Here is a 25784-nt window from a genome sequence, read left to right as displayed (position 1 = left end):
GCCACCTGGGCACAGCCGGGCCAGGCTACACCTGGCCAGTCTGGCCTCCGCACACGGCTTTCACCTCTTCCCTGCTGCAGGCTGCTCCCCAGATGACAGAAAACCAGCACACCACCTGCTTTAGTATACCAGGCTGACTGGTTTCTCTGGTGTCAAGTAAGAAAATCCTGGGAAGGAACATCTCGCCCAGTTGGGCTCAAGTGCCTACCCAGTCAGTCATACGTGGCCACGACAGTTCTTGCAGGAGCCACACGGGCAGAGAGAAGGGGTAGGTCCCAGAAGAAGGCGGAGGGTGTGTTGTCAGCAGACCAACACATGGCATCTTTAAAAATGTGACTCCATCTCATTTTAACCCAATAAGGATCCTACTTAGGTGGACTCTCTCGAAACTTGCTTTTTCCCCTTAGTATTATATTTTTAGGCATCTTTCCACGTGTGTCGTTCTTTTCAGTAGTGCCCAGTCTCCCACTGGATGGCAGTTCGTCGTGTATTTAGACGCTTCCTCTTGTTGGGATGTTTGTATCCAGCTTTTTACTATTAAAACACTGCTGCAGTCACCATCCTTGTCCTTATACCTGTCCCCCTCATGCAGTTTCTGTGGGACCAATTCCCACAGAAGCAGAAGCAGAATGTGCTGACTCAAAAATGACTGTTGTTTCAAATGTCAAAGAGCCCTTCCATACATGATCCAGCCAGCGTGTGAGGACCTCTTCCTCCACACCCTTGCTGAAACTGGGTAGTATACATTTTTTTAATTTGGCCAATCTCTAGGCAAAAACATACCCTTAATATTTTACTCTGTACCTCTTAATTATGAGTGATGAAAATCATTTACAGTCACCCCTCAGTATCCTTGGGCGATTGGTTCTAGGACTCCTGTGGGGATACCAAAATCTGAGGATGCTCAAGTGTCCCTTATATAAAACATTGTAATATTTGCACTGGAACCTACAAACATCCTCTCATATATTTTAAAGCATCTGTAGGTTACTTAAAATACCTAATGTAATGTAAATGCTATGTAAATAGTTGCCTGCACATAGCAAATTCAAGTTTTGCTCTTTAGAACTTTCTGGATTTTTTTTTCCCCCCAAAGATGTTCCACCCGCGGTTGGTTGAATCCGCAGATGCGGAATTCTTAGATAGGGAGTGCCGACTGTAAAATGTTTAATGTTTTGAATGTCAGAGAAATTGTTAGCAGCAGTATAGGTGTCAGGTCTAGATGGTGTCTATCTTGGTGTGTTATTGGCAACCAACTCAGGAGCAGTTTAATATTTGTTTTAGAGATGCCTGGTTCCCAACCCCATCGTAACGGCACCATATAAAGACCATATAAAGAATCCATCTCTTAAATGTGTCTCTCATTTTGCCTTCCACTGTCAGCTGAGTTTCTGGAACCAGGCAGTTTTTGAGGACTTCAGTTATCTGGCAGAAGATTTCCCCTACCCATGTAGTCATCCCCTGGGTATCCACCGGGGATTCGTTCCAGGACCCACCACGGACTCCCCCGGCCCCCATCATAAACATAGTACTGTATGTATTTTTAAAAACCCACGTATAAATGACCTGCACAGTTCAAGCTCCTGGTGTTCAAGAGTCAACTGTATTTTTTAGATAATTTTTCCTCCCCAAACCGCTTCTCCTTGAGAATTCTGATAATCCTTTGAGAGCGTTCAGACCTAAGAGGTTTGGATTGTGTTGAGTACTTTTAGTCCTATGTGACAAAGAATTGTCAGGAAAAAAAGGTGGGGGGCATGGGGGGATACCCAGCACAACACTGCGAAATTCAGGCAGCTGACAAGGCCCAAGCTTCTGCTTAGAGGAGGGGGGTCGAATGTCACTGGCCTGACCCCCTCCTTCAAATAAATTCAAAATGCTCGGCCAACAGAAGGCCCCCTAGTGGCCCTTTCCTTCTGAAAGTGAGCTCCTCCTTGGTGTAAATGAGATCCTAACTGGGGCCAGGTAAGACATTGATAAAAACTCCAGGAAAAATCCGCCTCTGGTTTTCAAGGCAAAAGAAATAATATGTTCTTTTCTCTTTCTGTCGAGACAAGATGAGGAAGCTGAAAAAAAAAAAGATTTTTCTTCTAAAAGCAGGATGGGGAGTTGTCTTCAGGACAGGGCTGGGACATGGTGGAGAGGAACAGAAGAGAGGACATTTGAAATCGACGGCTGCTTAAATAAACTGCTGTATCCGCGTCCCACTGTGAACAGGGCAGGCAGGAGGGTGGGCTGCCCCAGGCTGGCCGGCGTGCGCTCGTGTGCGGTGAGCAGACAGATCAGCTGTCAGCTGGCGACTAACGGACGCAGAGCAGAGCCAGCCGAGGGGAGCTCAAGCAGAGAGCATCATGGTAAGGAAGGAGAAACCCACGCAACCTGGCCCAGCTCCTCGAAAAACCGGGGGAGAAGGCAAAAATGTGCGGCCCCAGAATCCTGGAACCAGCTGGGGTTTGCTTCCTCTGCAGCCCTCCCCGCAATCCCTCTCACCCTGGAGAGGAGGAGTAACTCGGCCCACTGGGAAAGTGATTTATTCCCCCTTGACAACTGAGCTCACCCGGCATTCCGAGCCGGGAGAGTTAATGGATGACTTAACCCCAGCCCGGCAGTCGGCAGCCGGCGGCAGGCCCTCGGGAGACCGACAGCGCCTTTGTCTGCAGGAGGCCGGAGAAAAGGCCGCGGCTTCCCCTCCTCTTACCATTGTCATAATCATATTCCGCGGTGGTCCATTAAGAGCACAAAGCAGAATTGTAATTAACCTCGCCTGATCTGTTCCCCGCTGGTGTCCTGGAAGGGAGAGAGGGAAGCTGGAGAGGGGCAGCGGGGCTAGGTGCTTACCTTGAAATTAAACTTTCCCCTGGAAAAGCACTTTACAGCTCTGAGCTTCCCACAGGGGTAAAATCAGTGGAGGGAGATCTTTTGTCCTTTTTTCTTTTTCTTCTTTTCTTAAAACTATACGCACAGAAGGGATGGTGAAACAAAAGCCTTCCCCACCTGGCCTGGGATCGGGCGCCAGGCCCTAGAGGGTTCCAGGACCCCCCAAAGCCTGGCAGCCTCTGCCCTGCCCCCCCATGTTGGTGTCTCCCAGGCAGTTCTGGGGGTTTGCAAGTCCGGTCAACACTTGCTGCTCTGCTTCCCCCGCAGATGGGTGGTTTTCTGCAGGACCTGCTAGGTGGCTGACATCCCTGGAGGGAGGCCCTGAGCCTGATGTTGGGTGTCTCGGGGCCACTGGCACAGCTGTGCTTCCTCCCCACCCAGAGCAAGTGCTGTGTGTGGGCTGCCGGCTTCAGGACCCATTGTCTCATTTCCATAGCCTGGTGACATGGCAACTGTTAGTATCCCCACTTTGTCACAGCCCAGAAAGGTTGGGTGATTTACTCTGGGCCATAACGCTAGGCATTGGCAGAGGAAGAATGTTTACTCAGGTCTGCCTGATGTCAGAGACCTGCTCAGAATCACTGGTACCCACCAGGTCAGCCCAAGAGCACGGTGGCTCTCCCTAGAGAATTTGTGATGGGGTGCCGTTACTTTACAGGCTACTTTGCAAATGCCCAGTTATCCTGTGGGGTGGACCAGTTGTTCTCAAACCAGGCTGTGCCTCAGAGTCAGTGGGAGAGTGCATTAAAACGGATGGCTGGCCCCACGCCCCCACCCCCGAGTTCCCGACTCTGTGAGTCTGGGTAGTGGGGCCTGGGAACATGCATTCCTAACAAGTTCCCAGGGGATGCTGCCGTGGTCAGCCCCTCGACTGCTCTTTGACAACCACTGTCCCGCTAAATGGAAAATATGCCAACATATTATCCTTTCAGGGCCTGCAGAATAATTAAAGAACTCTAGCTTCTACTGTCCTTAGAGTTTTGAAATTTTTGTTAAATTTTTTATTGAAGTATAGTTGATTTACAGTGTTGTGTTAATTACTGCTCTACAGCAAAGTGACTCAGTTATACATATATATACATTCTTTTTCATATTCTTTTCCATTATGGTTTATCACAGGATATTGAATATGGTTTACTGTGCTATACAGTAGCGCCTTGTTGTTTATCCATTCTATATATACCAGTTTGCATCTGCTAATCCCAAACTCCCACTCCATCCCTCTCCCAGTTTCCTCCCCCTTGGCAATCACAATTCTGTTCTCCATGTCCCTGGTTCTGTTTCTGTTTCATAGATAGGTTCATTCGTGCCATAATTTAGATTCCACATACAAGTGATATCATATGGTATCTGTCTTTCTCTTTCTGGCTTCCTTCACTTAGTATGATAATCTCTAGTTGCATCCATGTTGCTGCAACTGGCATTATTTCGTTCTTTTTTATGGCTGAATAATATTCCATTATATATAGATACCATATCTTTATCCATTCATCTGTTGATGGACATTTAGATTGTTTCCATGTCTTGGCTGTTGTAAACAGTGCTGCTGTGAACATAGGGATGCATGTGTCTTTTTGAATTACAGTTTTTGGGGGGTTTTTTTTGTTTTTTTTTTTTTGTGGTACGTGGGCCTCTCCCTGTTGTGGCCTCTCCCGTTGCGGAGCACAGGCTCCGGATGCGCAGGCTCAGCGGCCATGGCTCACGGGCCTAGCCGCTCCGCGGCATGTGGGATCTTCCCGGACCGGGGCACGAACCCGTGTCCCCTACATCAGCAGGCGGACTCTCAACCACTGCGCCACCAGGGAAGCCCTGAATTATAGTTTTGTCTGGATATATACCCAGGAGTGGGACTGCTGGATCATATGGTAATTCTATTTTTGATTTTTTGAGAAACCTCCATACTGTTTTCCATAGTGGCTATACCAAATTAGATTCCCACCGACAGCATAGGAGGGTTCCCTTTTCTCCACACCCTCTCCAGCATTTGTTATTTGTAGACTTTTTAATGGTGGCCATTCTGACCGGCATGAGGTGGTACCTCATTGTAGTTTTGATTTGCTTGAAATTTCTTTTTTAAGTGACAGGAATCAAAGGGTGGCTCAAGTATGTTATATTTCTAAAAAAGCATTTCAAAGAAAATATGACAAAAAGGTCACCCAGATATTGGTTTAGCTCTGTGTTTTCTCTATATTTAAAATTCTCCAAAGCGACTTTTAATGAAAAGAAGAACTACAGTTGTAAAGTGAGCCTCTCTTGCTGGGTCCCAGCTTCACGGGAAAGGATCTCCTACCTGAAGGTCCTCCCCACTCACTGGAAGAGCAGTGTTGCTATTTCCCAGCAGCGCGCTGTCTAAACACGTCATGCCTGGGAGCACATCTCCACACTCAGCCCCGTGTAATGCTCCGTGAACAGGGCCACAGCTTCACTTCGCTCTGATTTTGTGGCTCATGTGTGGACACTTAGGCATCTGTCCCTCCACGTTGTGTTGACAGTCCATGAAGGCAAGCTCCGAGTCCTGTTGAATGGTTTTGTGTAAGGCATGCCTGTCACCGAGCTGTTTGCAAAACAGGTCTTTACCGAAGAAGGCTGAGATCCTGAGGGAGGGACCCTGTTTCCTCCCTAGGATGAATCCCTCTTGTTGGGCAGCTGTCATCCTCAGAAGCCCCCGCTGGCTCCTCAGCGCCCTCTGCTGGCGGTACCGGTTGCTCCTTCATGCTTTTCTTGGGCTGCTTTGTTTCTTTATGCAATTGCACCTGAAGTGTTCCAACTGGAGGGTATTGCTGCTTGTCCCATCTCGTCCTTTTTAAAATACAGCTTGAGAACACATAACATTGATGATGAGTAGTTTTTAACCTACTTCCTGCCTTCTCAGCTTCCACCGTCTCCCCCAAGCTTGTTGCAGTAGCCCCCAAAAGGTCTCCTGCCTCTGCCCTTGCGTCCCTGCATCTCTCCTAGTACAGCAGCCAGAGGGATCCTGTTAAAATGGAAGGCAGATCATGTCACTCCTCTATTACAAACCCTCCAGTGGCTTCTAACTCTAGAGAAAAAGACACAGCCCTTATGAGACCCTATGTGACGTGGCACCCTGCCCCCCACATACACACCCTCCTGTCTGACCAGCTCTCCTCCCTCTCCCCTGGCTGACCCCCATTCAGCCACAGTCTTATTCTTGCTGGCCAGCCAGCCTTGCTGCCTCAGGGCCTTTGCATTTGCTGTATCGTCTGCTTGCCTCCCTGTTCCTCCAGATACCCACATAGCTCCCTTTCTCACCTTCTTCACGTCTACTCCTCGAACTCTGTTTGCAAGAATCACCCCACCCCCTCTTCGTGATCCCCATAACTGCGTCATTTTTCTCCCTGGCACTTCTCCCTGTCTGATGTGCTGTCTGTTTTACTTGTTTGTCTCCCCTGTTAGAATATGAGTTCCATGAAGACAGATTTTTTTCTAGGGCCTAGAAAAGTGACCCACAGTAAGTACCCCAATATTTCTTGAATGAATGAATGATGGCTATATTTACTGAGTGCTGGGCACTATTCCAGACACTTTCGGTTTACCTCATTTAATCCTCACCACAACCTTAGGAAGTATGTACTGTATTACTTTCATTTTAAAGATAAGGAACTAGGCACAGAGAGTTTGAGTCGTACTACCTCTAAATCTACAAAGCGTATAAGATGCTCGGGTCCCAGGTAAAGGCAGCACCGCTGTATTCAGGTTCCCCAGAGAAACGGAATCAACAGGTGTGTGTGTGGATGGATGGAGAGGCTGATTGATTGACTGATTTTAACGAATTAGCTTGTTTGATTATGGGGGCTGGCAAGTCCTAAATCTACAGGGCAGGCAGGCTGGAGACCCCAGGAAGGGGTGATGTTGCAGGCTTGAATTCAAAGGCAGTCTGGAGGCAGAATTTCTTCTTCCTTAGGGGATTTCCATCTCTTCTTTGAAGGCCTCAACTCATTGGATGAGACCCACCTACGCTACGGAGGGTAATCTGCTTTACTCAGTCTACTGATTTAAATGTCAATCACATGTGAAAAATACCTTTACAGCAACATCTAAGAGGGGTGTTCGACCAAGCAGCTAGGCACCATAGCCTAGCCCAGCTGACACGTGTAACTAGCCGTCACAGCCTCTGAAAAGGTGTTGTGTGTTGGTCAGACTCGTCTTGCTCCCTTCATCTCTAAGGAACATCCCACCTGTTCTGATGGGGGTTGGAGGGTGAAGGATGGTAGGGCACCTCCAGTCCTGGCAGGAGTTCTCTGACCTGAAGACCACCCCAGGCCCTAGGAAGTTCTCTTCCTTGTGTGCACGGCCTATCATCTCTTCTCACCCTTCTCTTCCCGGAAGCCTCGACTTCTTGTTAACGTGTCACGTGCAAGAGTGGAATGGCCCTTGGTCACATCGAGGTTACGGGGAGGAGATGCATCTGCTGTGTTGGGGTCTTGGCCTGTTACCCCTGTTCCCGTGTGAGCTGAGGAGGGCAGGCCTGGCCTCAGGGCAGCCAACAGCCTATGGATACCAGTCCCTGCTCCTGGCACAGCTTCCAACAACAGGAATCTTGGGGAGACAGGGCTGTGGAATGGGGAGACTGCGGCCCAAGTCGAGCTGCACCAGTTTCCGTCCTCATGACCAGGCAAGCTACTTAATGACTCAGAACCTCCGTTTCCAAATCTGTAACGACAGAGATGATAATGCCGACCTGCACTATTGGGATGAGAGTTAAATGGGTCCCTGCTTGTTTTTCTGCCATCTTTCCAAAGCCAGTTCCATAAGGGCTACGTCACGTGTAGGTGGGTCCAGAGAAACCACCGTAGGTGCATGCTGGCCTCAAGTGCTTGAGAACTGGGTACAGTGGGCTTCATTCTGAGCCAGTGGGGACAGCCTACAACCGTCTGGAGCACCAAGCCTCAGTTTTCCTGTGGTTCTTACCCTTCCATGGTACTCGGGAACCCACAGAAACTTTCATGGACCACCACATTCCCGGGGTCCAGCCCTAGGTGCTCCTCAGAACTGCCAGCCCCGGCTTGGTCACCATTCAGCATGGGTGGCCAGGGGCCCCTTGGACCAGCCTGAGTCCCTGTGGTGGACTTTATACTCAGCCATCATACAGAGGATCCCCCATCACTACCACTCCATCCAGCTGCCACCCCCAGGGGACTGCTGTCAGCAGTGTGCAATGCATATGTGTACACACACACACACACACACACACACACACACACACACACACACAGTCTGTAGGTCATGCCATAGGTATTTTGTTCTTCACCTTGCTTTGTTCCCTTAACATATCCCTTTTTATAAGTCCTATGCATATATACATCTATTTTTATGACATATTTTTCATCCTATTTCCTCACTCAAACTCTCTCCACCATTACCATAATTATTCCTGTAATGTCCACATCATGTCCTTCTTTCTGATATGTACTGTAATTCACTAAACCTTGCATTCCGTGAAACGTCTTTGTACATGTGTATCTTGTTGCTTCTGTGGAATCTTTTCCTTAGACTTCATTTCTAGGGTCCACACCTTGTCTTAAAGGGTGTAAACATTTTCTGATATTCTTCATACTCATTTCTCTCCCAAAAGGTGCTATCAATTTACTATGCCATGAAGAATGCTTTCTTCGTTGTTGTTTTTGGATTACCATCTAAATACTGTTGGAGAGGGGAGGGTGTGGAGAAGAATGAGGGGGAGAAGACCTGCTGGCAGCGACTGGAAGTGCAGTGGGTTTTCTTGTCTTCTCAGCACAACCAGCTCCACAGCCAGTAGCTGCGATACAGAGTTTACTAAGGAAGACGAGCAGAGGCTGAAGGATTACATCCAGCAGCTCAGGAATGACAGGGCCGCGGTCAAGCTGACCATGCTGGAGCTGGAAAGCATCCACATCGATCCTCTCAGCTACGACGTCAAGCCCCGGGGAGACAGCCAGCGGCTAGACCTCGAAAACGCGGTGCTGATGCAGGAGCTGATGGCCATGAAGGTATCCGCGTGGGGGGCTCTTCTCAGACCCGGGTCCCGTTCACTCCGCTGTCACCAGGAGGAAGTACAAAAAGGCCTCTCAGTAGTGGTCAGCCCAGCCGTGGTCAGCCACCTCTCCCCTGGAGGACAGGCAGGGCCTCATGTGTAGACAGGGATGGTTTCAGTACGTCTGGGGGTCACTTGAGCTGGATGTGTTCCTGGAGAGGTGAGCTGAGCACTGGAGAAACCTCAGGGGGTCCCAGGCCAGAATGGAACACCTCGTCTCCAAGAGAAGCCAGGAGAGACCTCTGCGGTGGTGGGGGTCGGGGGGGAGCAGCCTCTGTCCGCGTGAAAAGAGCCCTGGTCTCCAGAACACTTGCAAGTGCTTCCCGGGTTGATGCTGACGTTAAGGTGAGGCGGGGAGGACGGGGCGAGGCCAGTTGCGGCATTTGGACAAGAGCCCTGGTTTCCTGACCCCCTTGTCCCTGTGGTGTTGTGTGGAAGATCGGTAACCCTCATCCCTGTCACCCTCCGGGGCGACTTGCTCAGCACATCCCTGCCCTCCGTGGCTGCTCGAGCTGGATCTGGGTGAAGCCTGGGAGGACTTTGGGCCGTGGCAGCAGATTGGCCTCACCGTCTCAGCTCAGACCCTCACTTGACTCCCGCTAGGGAACCCTCATGCGACGTTGGCTGATTTCCCCCCTCACTGCCCACGAGCCGGGCGTTGTGTCCATAACCGCGGTGCCTTTTCCCCTCTCTGTGGGCCTTTGCACCCTGTGGCATGAACTGTGAAGCTGCCCTTCCATTACTTCTTCCAAACATCATGTTTCCTTTGGCCAAAGACTCTAGATTTCTTCTATGTTCAGGCCAATATGTTTTGTGATAAATTCAGTGTTATTTTGGCCAGGAAAGAGATTTTTGGTGAAATAAAAGCTCTGATATTCCCTTTGCTACTTGCAAATAAAATGTATACGCATCAGAGAAATTTTCCCAAAAAATAGGAGTTATAAAAAGCTGGAAGAAAGAGAACCCGTAATATCGTGACCCAGGGGCAGCCATTGGGTTCCCTCACTAGTTTTTTGAAGAAAAACATCGGAGTCACCTCCCTTCCCTGTGTGTCCCTAATAGTGTGTTCAGGGATGTGTGCTTGCCCACACCAAGTCCATTGCTGCAGATTTTGTTGGATTTCACCATTTGGTTCTAGGCTACAACTGCTGAGAGACTCGCGTTTTCTGGGTTTTTTCACTTGTACTTGGTCTTTAGTAAACAGCTTTTGGTTTCTAGATGATTGACGTGGCTGTTCTCTTCTGTGTTGAAGATCCCATCCTTTCATTGTGACTCCTCTTCCTTTTTCTCTTTAATTGCTTTAAATATTTATTTTCTGTCTTCTTCCTTGTGAATTCTGGTTCTTTACATGCCGATTCTACCTCACCGTGACTCCTGTTTTCTCTTCGCGTGCGTGTGTGTGTTGGGAGGAGAACGTGGGTGCCAGCTCCGCCCGGTGGAGGTTGTGTCTTCCCTGGGGTCCCGCGGGTCCTGGGTGGAGACGTCCCTGTAAACGGTTGTGTCCTTAGATCTGTTGGGACCCGTGGGTTTCAGAGGTTTAGGGCTAGTTTTTGCCTTATTCTTGGCTGACGATTCCTGTAGCCTATCTACACATGCCTCATGCCTCCATGATTCCTCAGAAGAGGCTTTTCTTTCTTCTCCCACCCGAAGCCTGAGTGATGACACGTTTCCTCACCACATCCTCCCCACAGGGAGGTCTTCTTGTCTCCTCTCGAGGCGGCACTTGGAGAGTCCTGGCTCCTGTCGGGTGGGGGGGGGTCTCAGTCCTGGCTGTCTGCCCTGCCCTTGCATAGGTGCTGGGGCCTCCCTGCCTGCCTGATGCCTCAGGAGGCTGGTGCTGGGGCCACCTTGCCTTTCCTCTTGGGTGGAGGGCCTGTTTCCGGCACCCATGGGTCCATCTTTCCTTCTTTCAAGCTTGTGTCTGTATGGTTGCTCTGGGTGTGACTGTCCACATTAGCTCAGGATGCAGTGCTGTCAGAACCTTCAGAATCCGGCTTCTGATGGCAAAAGATGAGACGGTTCAGTGTATGGAGACCTTTCCTCCTGGTTCTGTGTCGTTGTTAGGAAAGGTTTGGCGTCTTCTTTTCAGTGGTCGCTCGGCTCGGCACATTGCCTTCTCCATGGCTAACGCCCCCAGCCCTGAGTACGACTGGCCGCGGTGGGTACCCTCTAGGTGTTTCCCCATGTTGGCGGTGAGAACATCTACTCCCCAGGTCTGGCTTACCCAGGAGAGCACAGCAGGCCTGTGGCTTGTCACCTCAGAGGAGGGTCACTTCGGGGGTGACCTTGGTGAATCCCTCTCAAGGCAGTGCCCCCGTGTTATGAAGTAAGATGACAGAGATAGCTGGGGAGACTGACCGGGTGGTCACGGGGTGCTGGACTTGCCCTCCAGCAGAGGTGAGGGACAGGAGTCATGCGTGGGCTCACCTTGAAAGCGGGGCCGGGGAGGGGGAGTATAGCTTAGTGGTTACCTGGGCTCTGAGCCCAGACGTCCTGGGTTCAAACTCGGGCTCCACAGTTTACCCAGTAATTGTGGGCTGAGCTGGTGGATTTCCCTCTTCATGCCTCAGTTTCCCCTCCATGAACGGAAATGCTCATAATACCTCCCTCAGGTTGGGAGGATTAAGTGAGTGACTTAGTGTAAACATTTAAGACAGTGTTACATGCTCAATAAATGCGGGTGATTACCACTGGTGCCCGGCTCTGGTCCCAGGACAGCACGGTCCCATTTGGGAGTCACTTCTTTCTCTCCATAGCAAACTCTGATTTGGCTTCTTTAAGATACTTGAAGAAGTTACCTGAGGCGTAGTCACCCGGGAAGGGCTCTGTTTCGATTTCGTTTCATTTGGGGCCTAAAGTAGAGAAGAGCTGGGGGCAGTATCATTGCTCTGCAGGCTTCCCAGTGGCATGACACAGCTCAGGGCCCCAGACTGCCATCAGGGGTGATTAAATATGTGGAAAAGGAAATGGGAATTGGAAGGGACCTGCTCAGACCCAGCTTTATACGAATGACCCTTTTACAGCCTCTTTGATGGTTAGCCTCTGCCTGCCAGAAAACTGGTTTCTGTCGTGGCTGATGAGACCACTGGGGACGTGAGCGTGGGGTATTCCAGTTGTTAGAGAGGTTTTCCTTATAGTGAGCCAAGGTGTGCTTGCCTGTAACTTCTACCCATTGATCTCAGTTCTGGTGCCTAGTGAAAAGCGCCTGGCTTAGTGCACGAGTCCGTCCTTTAAGATGTGTGAAGACGGCCATCTAGTCTCCTCGGGGTCATGTTCTCCCCAGCTGCCCAGTGATACCTCCCTCCGGGCTGTGGGTGGTAGCTACAGACCCCCTTCCCCCGCCCAGCCCTGCTCTCACCCCGTGGGCGCCTCGTGCGCTCTGTGCTCCGCAGGAGGAGATGGCAGAGTTGAAGGCCCAGCTGTACCTCCTGGAGAAGGAGAAGAAGGCCCTGGAGCTGAAGCTGAGCACGCGGGAGGCCCAGGAGCAGGCCTACCTCGTGCACATCGAGCACCTGAAGTCCGAGGTGGAGGAGCTGAAGGAGCAGCGCACGCGGTCCCTCAGCTCCACCAGCAGCGGCGGCAAGGACAAGGCCGGCAAGGTAGGGGCACAGGGACCCTGGGGCTCGGGCCTCACCGCCTGCCCAGGTCCCGCCAGCCACTGACCACCACCCTGCTGCCTCAGCTTCCTTATTTGCATAGGAGCCGAAAGCCATTCCAGAAATTCGAAAGAAAGGGACATTTTGCGGGCAAAGAAACCAAATCCACATTTTGAAAACATCTCACTTTTACGGACAGTTAAAATCCTATACAATTCAACTGTTCCATACAGTTGAAGCATTTTCACAGATCACGGTCTGATCCAGGGAGCGATCTATGCGGTGGTCCTGGAGTCTGATACTGGTTCCACCTCTTCTTCCTTCTATCACGTGTCACACGGTGACCATCGCTGGTTGATCACTCTGTACCCGATCATTGCATGTATCATCTCCCTTAAGTCTCACGACTCTCAGGAAAGAAGAGTTATCCCCATTTACATGAGGATAATGAGGTTTAAAAGAACTGAGGGGGTCTCAACAGCTAGTGAATGGCAGAATCGGGATTTAACCCCAGTTTGGCTGACGGCCACTCTTCCTTTCGTCTGTTTCCTCCTCGACTTCCAAGAGGTGGGGGGCCGGAAGCATTATGAGGCAGAGAAGGAGGTAGGTGAGCCCCGCATTACCCCGAGGATATCACACAGAGTGGGCTATCGATGATATCATCTTGCAAACTCACACTTTCATTAGCGCACAAGTCTTTTTTTCTAGAATCCAAGCTCATTCCATCAGCCTCTATCTCAGAGTGATTCCAAATACTGCACTGTAGAAAAAAATAGTCCAGACTTTAAAGAAAGATATCCCTCACCCCAGGGTGCTGGAATTTCTGTGCGTCAGATTTTCTGTTCCTAACAAACGCCAGCTTCTCCTGACCCCACTTTGTCTCAGGCCCAGGACTTGTGGGCCTACGCTGACTTGCTGGTCTAATGAGTGGCCCCTCACGGCCCAGATGCAGTGATGTCTTCACGAGAGTAGTGTACCTGCGAAGAAAGCACCTTGATGATACCGTGTGGCAGTGAAGAAACAGCTAAACAGCTAAGAACTGACGCGTGCTCCACAGAGGCCACAGCTACCCTTTGCCCGCCTCTCACCTGCAAGGGCACCAAGGGAGTCCATAGCCATGGTACCCAGCTGGGCCACTTTCCTGAGGCCCCAGCTGCTTCTCAGTCATCCGTTCATGTGATGGATGTGATTTGGTCCAGGCAAGATGCTGGAGGCTGTTCCAGGAGTTTAGATTGCCCTGGAATGGGCAAATAGATGATCACAACGCAGGGACACTGTGTTCTTGGGTGCAAGGATCAATGCCCGGTGCAAGGGGAGGCCACAGGCCAGATTTGGAGATTCGGGACAGGTTTCCTGAACTGAGAGCCAGTGGAGAGTGGGTGCTAGCCTGAGGAAGAGGGCCAGGGCAGACCAGGAAGTCCACCCTAGGCCAATGGAATGGCAAGGGCAAAGCCTAGAGGGAGGAGGAATCCATACACTGGCTGGGGAGACCAGCCGGCTGTGCCGTCCTGAGGATGGGGAGGAATCGCTGAGGGGTTTTTGCAGGGGGTGAGGTGACACAGTCTGAGCTTTGGAAAGGTCACCATGTGGGTGCACCCTGAAACCACGTGCCCAGTGCTTGGGGAGTCTGATCGTGGTGAGCAGCAGCCTCTGCAGAGCTGTTTCACGCGGGAGGATCTGGGGCTCTGTTCTGTGCCAGCAGCTTCAGAATCTTCGCTCAGCCTTTTGAGTTTGTTAGCAGTCACTTTGGGACAGAGCCTGAGAGACAGAGCCCCAGCGTTCGTGTGTGCGCCCTTAGGGAGTGGTGCAAACGGACTACTCAGGCTCTTTCCAGAGGCCCAGGGACTGTGCATCCCCCTGGTTCTTAGTATTTATTTCGACTAGGGGAAGCTCTGTGTTTCGTGGAATGGCTTCAAAGAACAGAAATCTCTTTGATGGTAAAGGCCAGATGCTTTGTTTTTATTTTCTTACATTAGGGTAAGGAGCTTTTATAAGAGTGCTCTGTGTTGTTCAGGTAATGAAATTGGAGGAAGGTGATTATTTTGCCTTTCAAAAGTTATATCCAGGGCTTCCCTGGTGACGCAGTGGTTAAGAATCCACCTGCCAATGCAGGGGACACGGGTTCGAGCCCTGGTCCGGGAAGATCCCGCATGCCGCGGAGCAACTAAGCCCACGCACCACAACTACTGAGCCTGTGCTCTAGAGCCCGTGAGGCACAGCTCCTGAGCCCACGCCCCTAGAGCCTGTGCTCCACAACAAGAGAAGCCACCGCAGTGACAAGCCTGCGCACCGCAACGAAGAGTAGCCCCCACTCGCCGCAACTAGAGAAAGCCCGCGCGCAGCAACGAAGACCCAACGCAGCCAAAAATAAATTAATTTATTTTTAAAAAAATGTTAGATCCATTTACTATATCAGTAATACCTCCCTTCTGGGCTATTCATTTGGTCTTACTTGTTGGTAGATGAGGCAAGCAGTCTGGAGCAGAGGCTGGTATACTGTTAACATTTTAGGATTTTCGGGTCATGTGGCCTCTGCTGCAACTACGTAACTTTGCCGTTGCGGAATGGTACTGTGAAGGCAGAGACAATACAGACACAAAGGCGCATGGCTGTGTTCTAACACTTTATTTATGGACGCTGAAATTTGAATTTCATATGATTTCTATACATCACAAAATATTCCTTAGAATTTTTTTTTCCATGATTTTAAAAACAAAAACAATTCTTGCCCTGTGGGCCTTTTATAAAAACAGGTGGCAGGCCAGATTGGGGTCTAGAACATCCACTCTCGCTTCTGAGGCGGGAGGTTGTCATGCTTGGTGTAAAACTTTCCCTCCAGCCAGCAAGCTGGGTCCCATATCTTGCCCAAGTGACATTAGGTTTTTTCACTTCTTGTCTGTGTGCAACAGAGATTACCAGACGTGTTCAGTGAAGGGCACTGGGTGAGACAAAGCTGTCCCTTGTCCTTAAGGAGTCTTATGAAATGTTAACCCTGAGGGGAGTCGCTGTATACACTAGAAGAGGGTGTTGGACTCTTTAGAGACTCCAGGGCTGGTGGATGGGGGCTCGGGTCTGCAGGTCGCCAGGCGGAGAGGAGGGAGGGAAAGCAGAGCTGGAGGAGCACGGGGGTGGGGGGAGTCCAGGTGCTGTGGGCTCCTCCAGAGGAGCCCCGTGTGGTGGCGTTTCTGTGCCAGTGGGCCGAGGGGACCCAGCGCCCCCTGTCGTCTGGATTTCTAGCGCCAGGTTCATACTTCCTGGAAGCGCTCATTCCATCATGATACAGCCTTCTGTTTACATTCTGTCTCAGCGTAACAGATCACGGGCTTTTTATTCTCAAGCCTGAGCTGTAGTCAGCCCTCTGTAAATGTCTGCTGAGCCAACTCTCAGGTGAGCACCATCCCCTGTGCTTATTACGCAGCACAGCAGCTGCCCTCTGTCTAAATGCAGAGAAGGCAGAGCGCTCGGAGGGGTGTGAGCATTGCTTTGTGAATTGTCCTGACTCCATTTAGGATTGAGGCATTCTGGCTCTTAGGTTTCCTCATCTGTAAAAGGGGAGCATTTGGTTTAGGTGGTGTCAAAGCTTCTGTCTGATGCTAAGGCACATCTTCTGTGAATGTGTGCTTCTGTTGTCCTCCTCCTTTCCTGGGTCTTCTAGATGATTCCACTGAACCCAGTAAAGCCCCTAACTCCAGGGAAGATTGGTTCTCTCCCCAGGGGATGCGGGATGAAGGGAAGGACAACCCAAGGATACATGTGTTTCCCACTTTTATGAGCTCCCAGAGGCTTAACCCAGTGATGAAGGGAACTGACCTGGCATCAGTTGGCATCCTGGTTCCACCGTGTCCCGGCTGAATACCTGGGGCAGTGTAACTTCCCTGTGCCCTAGTTTTTCTCCTTGGCAAAGAGGGGATAATGACAGTATCTGCCTCAGAGGATCGTCACGATGATCAGATAAGAGAACGTGTGGGGCTTCCCTGGTGGCGCAGTGGTTGAGAGTCCGCCTGCCGATGCAGGGGACACGGGTTCATGTCCCGGTCCGGGAAGATCCCACATGCTGTGGAGCGGCTGGGCCCGTGAGCCATGGCTGCTGAGCCTGCGCGTCAGGCGGAGCCTGTACTCCGCAACGGGAGAGGCCACAGCAGTGAGAGGCCCGCGTACCACAAAAAAAAAAAAAAGAGAACGTGTGTAGAGGGCTCAGCCTAGTGCGCAGCTCCCTGTGAGTGCTCAGAGCGCCGGGCAGCAGGCGCCGGACGTCGAGGGGATGTCGAGGGGCGGAGCTGCCGCCGCCCGTCAGCTCCCACGTCTGCCTCCGGGCGCCCTCAGCTTGGCTGCAGACCTCACCCGGCTGTGTTTACATCCTCAGGAGTCTGCGGACGCTGCCTCCCCAGCTCTGTCTCTGGCTGAACTGAGGACGGCGTGCAGTGACAGCGAGCTGGCCGCGGAGTTCGCCAACGCCATCCGTCGGTAAGCGCCCTGCTCACAGCCCCGCTGCGCAGTTTATTCCAGGAGTGACGGCTGGGTGCCAGGTTCTCCCCGCATGCTCCTCATGGAGCATTACAGGCTGCTTGGGAAGGAGGAGGCGCCCATACGGGCTTCTTTGGCCCAGACCTGGAGGCCAGAAAGGGGAATGACAGGGAGAATATATACAGTCATTTCACCTCCGGGTAGAAGAGGCCTCTTTCTGTACTTTTTGGTTGTGGTGTGGCATTGGCTAGAACCTCAGGGCTGTGTTAAATGGTGAGGAGCAAATCAGGCATCTTCTCATATCACTGGGATGGAATATTGCGAGTAAATTTTGTTGGATCTTTAGGGAATTTTTAACAATTTCTTTGGCTGCTTTATACGTGTATCGTATTTCTCAAATATAAAGGTAATTAAGTTGACTGAAGGGAAGAAGAAAAAAAACAGGCATCTTTATCTTGTTTCTAGCTTCAGTGAGAATGCCTCCCTCCCCATCTCTGGCTCTTTCCAATCAGACGGCCTCATTGTTGATTCACTGCTGGACGTTTTTCCTCTGTTGCGGCTGTTTCTTCCCCTCTATTCTTTCTCTCTGGATCTGTCTTCCATATTCCTAACTTTTCATACTCTCGCCACCCTTCTGCACTCTGTTCTGGAGGAGGGCTGTCCAGTCAAAAGGTAATGCAGACCACGCCTGATGTCCTAGGAACCACATTTAAAAAGTAGAAAGAAACAGGTACAGTCCACTTGAATAACGCATTTCATTTCACTCATTGTATCCAAAATACCATTTCAAAATATAAATCGGTATTTTTAAAAGATACTAATGAGATATCTTCTTTTCTTTTGTTTTACTAAATGTTCAAAATCTACTGCAAATCTAGTAAATTTACACTTACAGCACTTCTCAGATTCAAACCAGTCAGCATTTCCAGTGCTCAGTGGCTCACGTGGCCATGGCTGCCCGATCGGATAGTGCAGTTCTGGGGAGGTTCTGCAGCTCCGTTTTCCAGCTCACTCATTTATTCCTTAGCTCAAGCCATCATGGTGTTTGGGTGATGTGTTGAGTTTATTTTGGTGATGAAACCTATCATCTCTTGTGTCATGATGATATCGTCTTGCGTCTCTCTGAGGGTATTTATTATACTTATTCTGAAATGTTATTTTGTCTACTGTATGAACTTGCCTCACATGTGAGTTTTTAAGGTTGAGTTTTGTGACTCACTCTTGGCTTCGGCTCACAAGCTTGCCTCCTGGGCTTTCTGTTCCTCCCGGCTGACAGCGGGTCTCTAGGCTGTGTATCTGACCCAAGCGTCCGGTCCCCTCCGGCTCTAATGGCCAGCACCTCTCACTGAAGCACCTCTGAATCCCTTTCTTCCTTTTGTAGCAGCTTGCTTCTGTGTGCATTTTGAGTTGTGGTTTCCTTTTTCAAGAAGAGTAAAAATCTGCCTTTCCTTTTTATGAGTCCTCAGGGTTTCTGGCAGACGAAGAGCACTCCTTAGTTTCCATCGTGCTTGAGGATTTTTTTAAAAATACATTTGCCATCGTTTCTGGGGATTTGGGGTAGGAGGGGAAGGCTGCAGTGTGTGCTCAGGCTGCTGTCTTGGTCCAGCCAGGGCTGTTTATCGTATAGTGTAGCCTCCAGGCTGAGGGTGGATTGCAGGCTGCCACGTGGGGAACCTCACTACACCGCCACTTTTTGTATTTCCTTCCAAGTTGTAATAGCTCAGTTTTTACATTGCCAGTGCCTCTGGCCATGTGGTTAAATGGTAATCGCTTTGCTTGAGGCAGGAAGAGAGAAGCTGCAGGGAAAATGCCCTCAGCTAATCCTAATGACGTGATTGTGCCAGAAATTCGGGATGCAAACCACCCCCTGCTGCCAGCAGGGAGCCATTTGGATATTGTATCTGTAAGCTAAGCCCCTGCATTTTTCAAGTTCCCCGAACCTCAGAGGCCTTCGCTGGCACAAGCAGGATGCAGGTTCTGCTGACTAAACATAAAGGGATTTCATTTGTTCTGTCAGTCACAATGGATTTCCAATAGCCAGCCTTAAGTTGCTTAGCATGGATTTCTAATCAAGCCCCAGATATATGGAGCCAAGAAAGAACCCACAGGGCTACAGGAAAAAAGAAAATAACATAATTATACTGTAAATATAGCTTAGAAAGTGGAATCGTCATTTCATGAGGATATATAATACAGACACCTAAAGGCTGAGGTTTGGGGATGTTTTTATTTTTAAAAATCAAGTGGAAACTACCACCTTCTTTGAAGATGTTAAATCACCACCACACTAGTGGTTGAGTCCGTTGAGGGAACCTTCCCAGAATTTTCAGACATATTCCTACCTTGGAAAAGGATGGTTCCAAACACCGAAGCTGTGGGCCAGGGGAACCGGACTGAGAAGAGCAGGTGTGGTGAGGGGGATGGAGCAGAGGCTAGGCATGGACTTTTCTGGAGGAGAGCCCCTAGGAATGTGCCTTGTGACATTCTAGTCACTGGTCCTAGGTTCCTGCCCTGTCCCAGCCTAGTCTCCGCAACACCTAGCGGGGCTGCAGCCTCGGTCGGGCCCCTGCCCTGTGACCCTGCTCTCTCGGTGTGTCTGCTCCCAACCTTCTTCTGTTTGGAACAAAACCAGGCCTCCGTGCAATCACACATTTACTGGCTACCTCCCATCTGGTCTGATTTCATTCCCTCCACTTCCATGGACGTTTATTGTAGTTTATTGGCTCCGGGGTTGCCATAAAACCCCATCTGGATGACCAGGTTTCCAAGTCTTGCACATGAGTTTTTTTTTTTATCAGGGCACCTTGTCTTTGCTGTTGTCTGCATAGGCTGCGTGCTACAAAACCCTTCTCCATCCCAGATCCCTCTCTTGCTTGTGGTCCTAGTAAAATTTAACCGAACCACCAAAGAAGTAAACTATACAAATGCGGTTAAGGAGAGGGAATTTTCAGAAATGAGTTTTCTTTGTACTTCACGTGGTATTCATGTAGCGTGCCTGTGGGAGCCGAGCACAGCTGAGAGGAGCAGACTGTTCCATCTTCGCCATACTTAGAAAGCAACGAGGGGCAGGTGGTGTTCTCCATATGATGCGGGAAGAGGCGGGGGGGCGGGGGAGATCGGCACGGCAAGGCCCAGCGGTTTCCCAAGGTCACACAGTGAGGCAGCGGGGAAATCGCAGGCCCCGCCCCCCGTGTCTCCCGGACCCCTGCGTGCTGGCAGAGGTTTGCTTGCAGGTGAGTGTGAGCTGAGCCCGCTCGTGTGGGCTCACCTACACCTGGACCCGGCATAGTATGCATGGCCTGGGCAGATGGGAATCCCTGTGCTCCTGGTACACAGCCGCCCATCTGTCCACCGAAGGCTGAGGACACGTGAAGGGCTGGTGATGAGGGCGGACTTCCTCAGATGCACAGAGCCCAGGTCGTTGCGGTTAAAAGGTAAGGATGCTGTGTCCCTCGGTGCTGAGGGACAGGGAGGAATCAGGAAAGGGCTGTGACGTGGTGAGCAGCAGCATGTAGCATCACCTCAGATGATTCCACACCCCTGTCCCTGGGCCCCAAGGCAGGTCAGGACCAGCTCCGTCTCCCACCCAGGCACCGCAGAGGTCGGCCGCCCTGTCCCTCCAGGAGGCTGTGCTCATTTAGTCACAGGCCTGCCAGGGGCTCTGCTGAGCGCTTCGGGGCACTGGCAGCTGCCACCTGTGCCTGCAAGTGCCAGATGGTTCTATAAAACGCTAAGTGAAGGCAATCAACAAATCACAGCGGCCGCTCTGTCCAGGGACAGGATGCGCCCGACTCATCAGCAGAGAAGGGGCACTTAGACTTCCTTTCATCTCTCTGATGAGTTACAGGCGAGCTGCTGCTGCCGGGAGAGGGCTGTGTGTCAGATCCCTGTAGGGAGACATCGGGGGCAGGTGGGCCCCGACTGGTTAGGGTGGTCACAAGAGACCAGATCTGGAGGACGTGGATGTGCCCCTGTGGGGAGTGGAGCTGGGCCATCCAGGAAGATACACAAGGCAGCGTCTCGGAGTTGAAAGAGACGGAGTGGGAACTCCCCGGTCAGCCCTGGCCCGTGGGCCTCCACCGCTGGGTGAATTACTCCTAATGGAAGGGACTCCAGATGACACATGAACCCACAGCGCTGACACAGAAGCCAAGCAAAGAACATGTTTCAAAGCAAGGAAGCGACCACTTCAGGTTGAGGTGGGTTAAGAAGGGGAAAGGCAAGAAGCGAAGACAGCTGGTGGGAGAAGGTCGCTGTGCAGAGAGGGAACTCTGGGGGAACTGTCTCTAAGAAGGAGACCCCGGAGCGCATCTGTGTGCGCCTGAGGATGACCCCGTAAGAGCGGGCCCTCTCAGGGTCACAGAGTAACTTTACAGGATGCAGATCTGATGGTACCCTCACACTCGTGTTCCTCTGCTGTGTAACAAAGTACCGCAAGCTTTGCAGCTTGAACAATGCCCATTCATTAGCTCACAGTTTCTGTGGGTCAGCAGGGCACAGCACGACTGGCTTCTCTGCTTAGGGTCTTACAAGGCTGCAGTCAAGGTGTCATCCAGGGCCCTGTTCTCATCTGGAGGCTCTTGGGAGGAATCTGCTTCAAAGCTCGTTCTGCCTGTTGGCAGAAGTCAGCTCCTGGCAGTTGTAGGGCTGACATCCCATTTTCTTGGGGCTCTTGGCCAGGGGTAACTCCTAGAGGCCTCTAGAACTTCTGCACAGACTTCCTGGTCCTCAAAGCAGCAAACACCTCCCTCTTATCACATCCCTTCCCTGCTTCAAATCTCTTTCCAGGAAGAGCCCAGTCCTTTTTAAGGGCTCACCTAAGTCCGCCAGGTCTACCCAGAATCATCTAATCCTAAGATCAGCTCTTTGGGACTTTAATTACATCTGCAGAATTCCCTCACAGCAGCACCTGGATGACTGAATAACTGGGATGTGTGTGTATCCTAAGGGGCCAAACTCTCGGAGGCCATTTTCGAACTCTGCCTACCACACCTCATTACCTAAGACCTTCCAGTGACTCCGGCTGTCTGTGTCCAAGCTCCTTCGCAAGTGTGTGATCTGACCCCTGCCTGCTTCTCCACCCTCACCCTATCACATGTCCCCTCCCACCCTGAGCCACACCAGGCCGCCCACCCTCTCTCTGCCTCTGGGGCTTCAGTGCTGCTGCTACCTCTGACCTCACACCACCAAAGCCCACGTCCCAGGCACTCACAGCACTGTGCCTCTTCCCTGTCTATAAAATTTGTTTATTTTTTGGTTCTCATGAGCCCTGATTTCATTCTATCAGAGAACACATCATTGCTTTGTTTCTTATGTGCCTGCCTCTTCTTCCCCTGCTTCACCCTCCGCTGCCTGCAGGAGAGTCCCTTGTTGGGGGGGGGGGGCAGGGGTCATGACTTACCCAGCTGTACGACTCTGGTGACTTTGTTCCTTCTAAACGATCCCTCAGTGATCTCAGCCGCACTTCTCTCTGCCCACTGGACATCTCCCCCGAATGTCAGGCTAGAGCCTTAAAACACACCATGTCTCCGGGCTTCCCTGGTGGCGCAGTGGTTGAGAGTCTGCCTGCCGATGCAGGGGACACGGGTTCGTGCCCCGGTCCGGGAGGATCCCATATGCCGTGGAGCGGTTGGGCCCGTGAGCCATGGCCGCTGAGCCTGCGCGTCCGGAGCCTGGTCGGCAGCGGGAGAGGCCACGGCAGTGAGAGGCCCGCGTACCGCAAAAAAAAAGAAAACACACCATGTCTAAAACAGAAATTATAATCCCGTTTCCTCCTGCCCTTTGAAATTGGCCTCTTTTTCAGAATTCCTATTTATATTAAAAAAAAGTAAATTTTTCTAGTGATCCAGGATTATAATTTTGAAGTCTCCTATCTCTGTCTCTTGTCTGCAGATTGTAATGTTTTTTTTTCCATTAAAATCCCATCCATCCCATGCCATTTGCATTGCCTTCTCCTGAGTTTAGCCCTCAATCCCTCAGAACTCAGTAGCATCCCGATGGGTCATTCTACCATTAGTCTCACCTTGTGTTCTGCCACCAAAAATACCTTAAAACACACTTCTGATCATGCTGCTCTGCAGATACACCTTCAGTGGCTTGGCCTGCAAGATCATCTGTAGGTCCCTAACTTAACTTCCTAGCCCATATTTCAAATGTTTCCCTACATGTAACCTGCGGTCCAGATTCATCTGGGCAGTTCATCTTTCCGAGAGCATGCCCTTTGCTTTATCCCCCCACCCTGCCCCATCTCTCTCAACCTGGGGACCCCTCCTCTTCACCCCCTCCCGTAGGACACTCATCTTCCGGAAGCTTCCTGTGTCACCTCTGCGCCCCTGATGGTACAGACCACTCATCGTCCGTCGGTGCCCACAGAGCCCGTGGTTGTCAGAGGGCCTTAGAACAAACCACAGCAAGCCTCCTTGAGTTCAGATTCATGTCCGAGTTCCAAAAATATCTGCCCAGCTCTAGAAATCTTCCAGATTTGTAGGAAAGAACAACTGGCCATGAAAGGAAGGAAGATGGCACTGATCGACCCCTATTTCAGCAGCTATGGATTAATACTGTTTTTGAGCCGTACACATAGTGGATTGAAATGAAGAAGGAACTGGTTGGAGTCCTTTGAAGAGGGAGACCCCACTGAGCAAACAAGCAGCAGAATCTTCACCATTTTATTAGTAGGACCATTATTTTTAAGGGTGCTGTTTTATTAAACTTGCACTTGCTGATTCTTCCTATGTGGCTGATTTATAAGAGCAGTCAGGCAGTGGAAGTTGTGCTCAGAATTCCGTAAATGCACAGGGGTCTGCAGGACGTTAATGGAATACAAAGTGCACCTGTGAGTTCATTATCATGTCAACAAATGACTGAGCTCCAGAGCCGGCCTCAGAGGGCACAGGGAAAGACCAGTGCTCATCCTGGGGGTTGAGGTAGGCGTTGCTTGGATAACTGAGATTTCTTTGTATTCCTATCATTCCCCCCACGTTCCAAAAGCTCAGAGAAAAGGCCTTGCCCTGGATCGCATAAAGGCAGAGTGATGGAGAACATCCAAGCACCCTGTAGCATGGGCAAGGCAGCAGCGTGCAGATGTGCAAGAAACATGGTCGTAGGGAGGTCTGGGCCGTCATCTTGTGGCTACTCCTGGCAAACTCGCCCCAACACAACACCTGCGGAACATCATTAACTGGGACACCCCCTCCTTAGTTCCACAGGCCTGGGCTCTTCACCAGAGAGCTGTCTGGTCGTTATGAAGCAGCATACTTCAGCAAGATGCTGAAGAGCAGGCTCGCAGACAGACCCCTGGGTGCATCCCAGCTCCGCAGGCGAACTGGCGAGTCTCTTCACTGTGCCTCAAGTGCCTCATCTAGAAGACTAGAATAATAATAGAGTACTGACCTCTAAGGCTTGTGGTGAGAAATAACTTCATCCTTGTAAAGGACTTAGAGCTGTTACTGCTGGCTGGATTTTCTAAGAGAAGTAGTTATAGACTGTAACGGCTACCATGAAGGAAAGAAATAGAGTCATAGTCTCTGCGGAGATTTTTTTTTTCCCCCAAAAAAGTAAATATAGGTTGCAATGAATAATGGGGAAGTGACAAGGTGCTGGGATGTCATTACCCTGGGACATTTGTTTAGATGGGTGGTCAGGGTAGGGTGTTCTGAGGAGGTGACATTTAAGCTGAGATGCGAAGGAGGAAAAGTAACCGTGGGGAGGAAGTTCATCCCAAGGAGAGGGGACTGACTGCACGGGGTTCTGTCCTGGGAAAAAGTTTGGTGTGTGCTAAGAATGGATAGGATTCCAGGGTGCGAGGGGGAGGGCGATACCAAAGACTGGGTCAGGCAGGGCCTTTAGTCAGAGTAAAGCCACGGACTCTATTCCAAGTGCAGGGCAATAATACGATCTGAGTTGTCATATTAAAAACGTCCTCTGGCCGCTCTGTGAAAGCTAGACTCTGGGGTACAAAGGTGAAGCAGAAACACCAATTAGGAGGCTCCTGTGGTTGTCCAGGAGAGAAATGATGGCAGCTTGGGCCTGGGTGGTGGCAGGAATTGCACCCATTTGGTAGGTGGGGTTTGCTGCTGAGCGAACGTGGAGGACGAGGAAAAGGGAGGGTCAAGGCTGACTGAAGACGGGTGTCGGCAACTGGGTGAATGGCCTCGCCGGCCTCTGACAAGCGAGGAAGCGTGGGTCGGGGAGGCCATCTCAGAAGGTCTGCTTTGGACACGCTGAACTGAAGACGCCTGTTAGGTAGAGATGTCACAAGGACAATTCCAGAGCTCTGCGGAAAGGCCTGAAGATTTAGAAGTTTTTAGCATGTAGGTAGTTTCTAGGGAAATAAATGCAAATGGAGAGAATCAAGTCAAGAAAGGGTGGGGTACAAAATAGGGTCCAGGCCCAAGTCCTAAATACTCCCAGCACGTAGAGGTGGAGGAGAGGATGAGGAACCAGGGCAGAAGACCACACGGACAGCCGGGGAAGTGGGATGAAATCCAGGCGCTCGAGGAAGAGAAGGTGCCGTCAGAAGATCAGGCCAGAGAGGGACCCTTGATTGTGTCAATGCCCAGATCATCGGTGGCCTCGTGAGCAGTTTCAGTGGAGACAGAAGCCTGGTAATGGAAGGTAAGGAAGAGGAACCACACAGGCGGACCATTCTCTCGTTATCTAATTCCACATAATGAGCAATTACAAAGAAATTCTAGGGCTTCCCTGGTGGCACGGTGGTTGAGAGTCCGCCTGCCGATGCAGGGGACGCGGGTTCGTGCCCCGGTCCGGGAAGATCCCACATGCCACGGAGCGATTGGGCCCATGAGCCATGGCCGCTG

General features: G+C 51.0%; 1 protein-coding gene across 4 annotated transcripts in view; it reads left to right on the top strand.

The window, feature by feature from the left end:
* MCC (MCC regulator of Wnt signaling pathway) overlaps positions 1–25784 on the top strand; it is a 432932-nt gene that overhangs the window by 395328 nt on the left and 11820 nt on the right. For all 4 annotated transcript variants that reach the window (XM_027100123.1, XM_027100130.1, XM_027100138.1 and 1 more), the window contains 3 exons: positions 8627–8861; positions 12298–12504; positions 16865–16965. In XM_027100123.1, coding sequence (XP_026955924.1) covers positions 8627–8861; positions 12298–12504; positions 16865–16965 — 543 coding nt within the window. The remainder of the gene's footprint in view (positions 1–8626; positions 8862–12297; positions 12505–16864; positions 16966–25784) is intronic.

This window comes from Aethalodelphis obliquidens, unplaced genomic scaffold, assembly GCF_003676395.1.
Source record: "Aethalodelphis obliquidens isolate GAN/ISIS:26980383/991018 unplaced genomic scaffold, ASM367639v1 scaffold4, whole genome shotgun sequence".
Classification (NCBI taxonomy): domain Eukaryota; kingdom Metazoa; phylum Chordata; class Mammalia; order Artiodactyla; family Delphinidae; genus Aethalodelphis; species Aethalodelphis obliquidens.
This window is presented reverse-complemented; position numbering and strand designations above follow the sequence as displayed.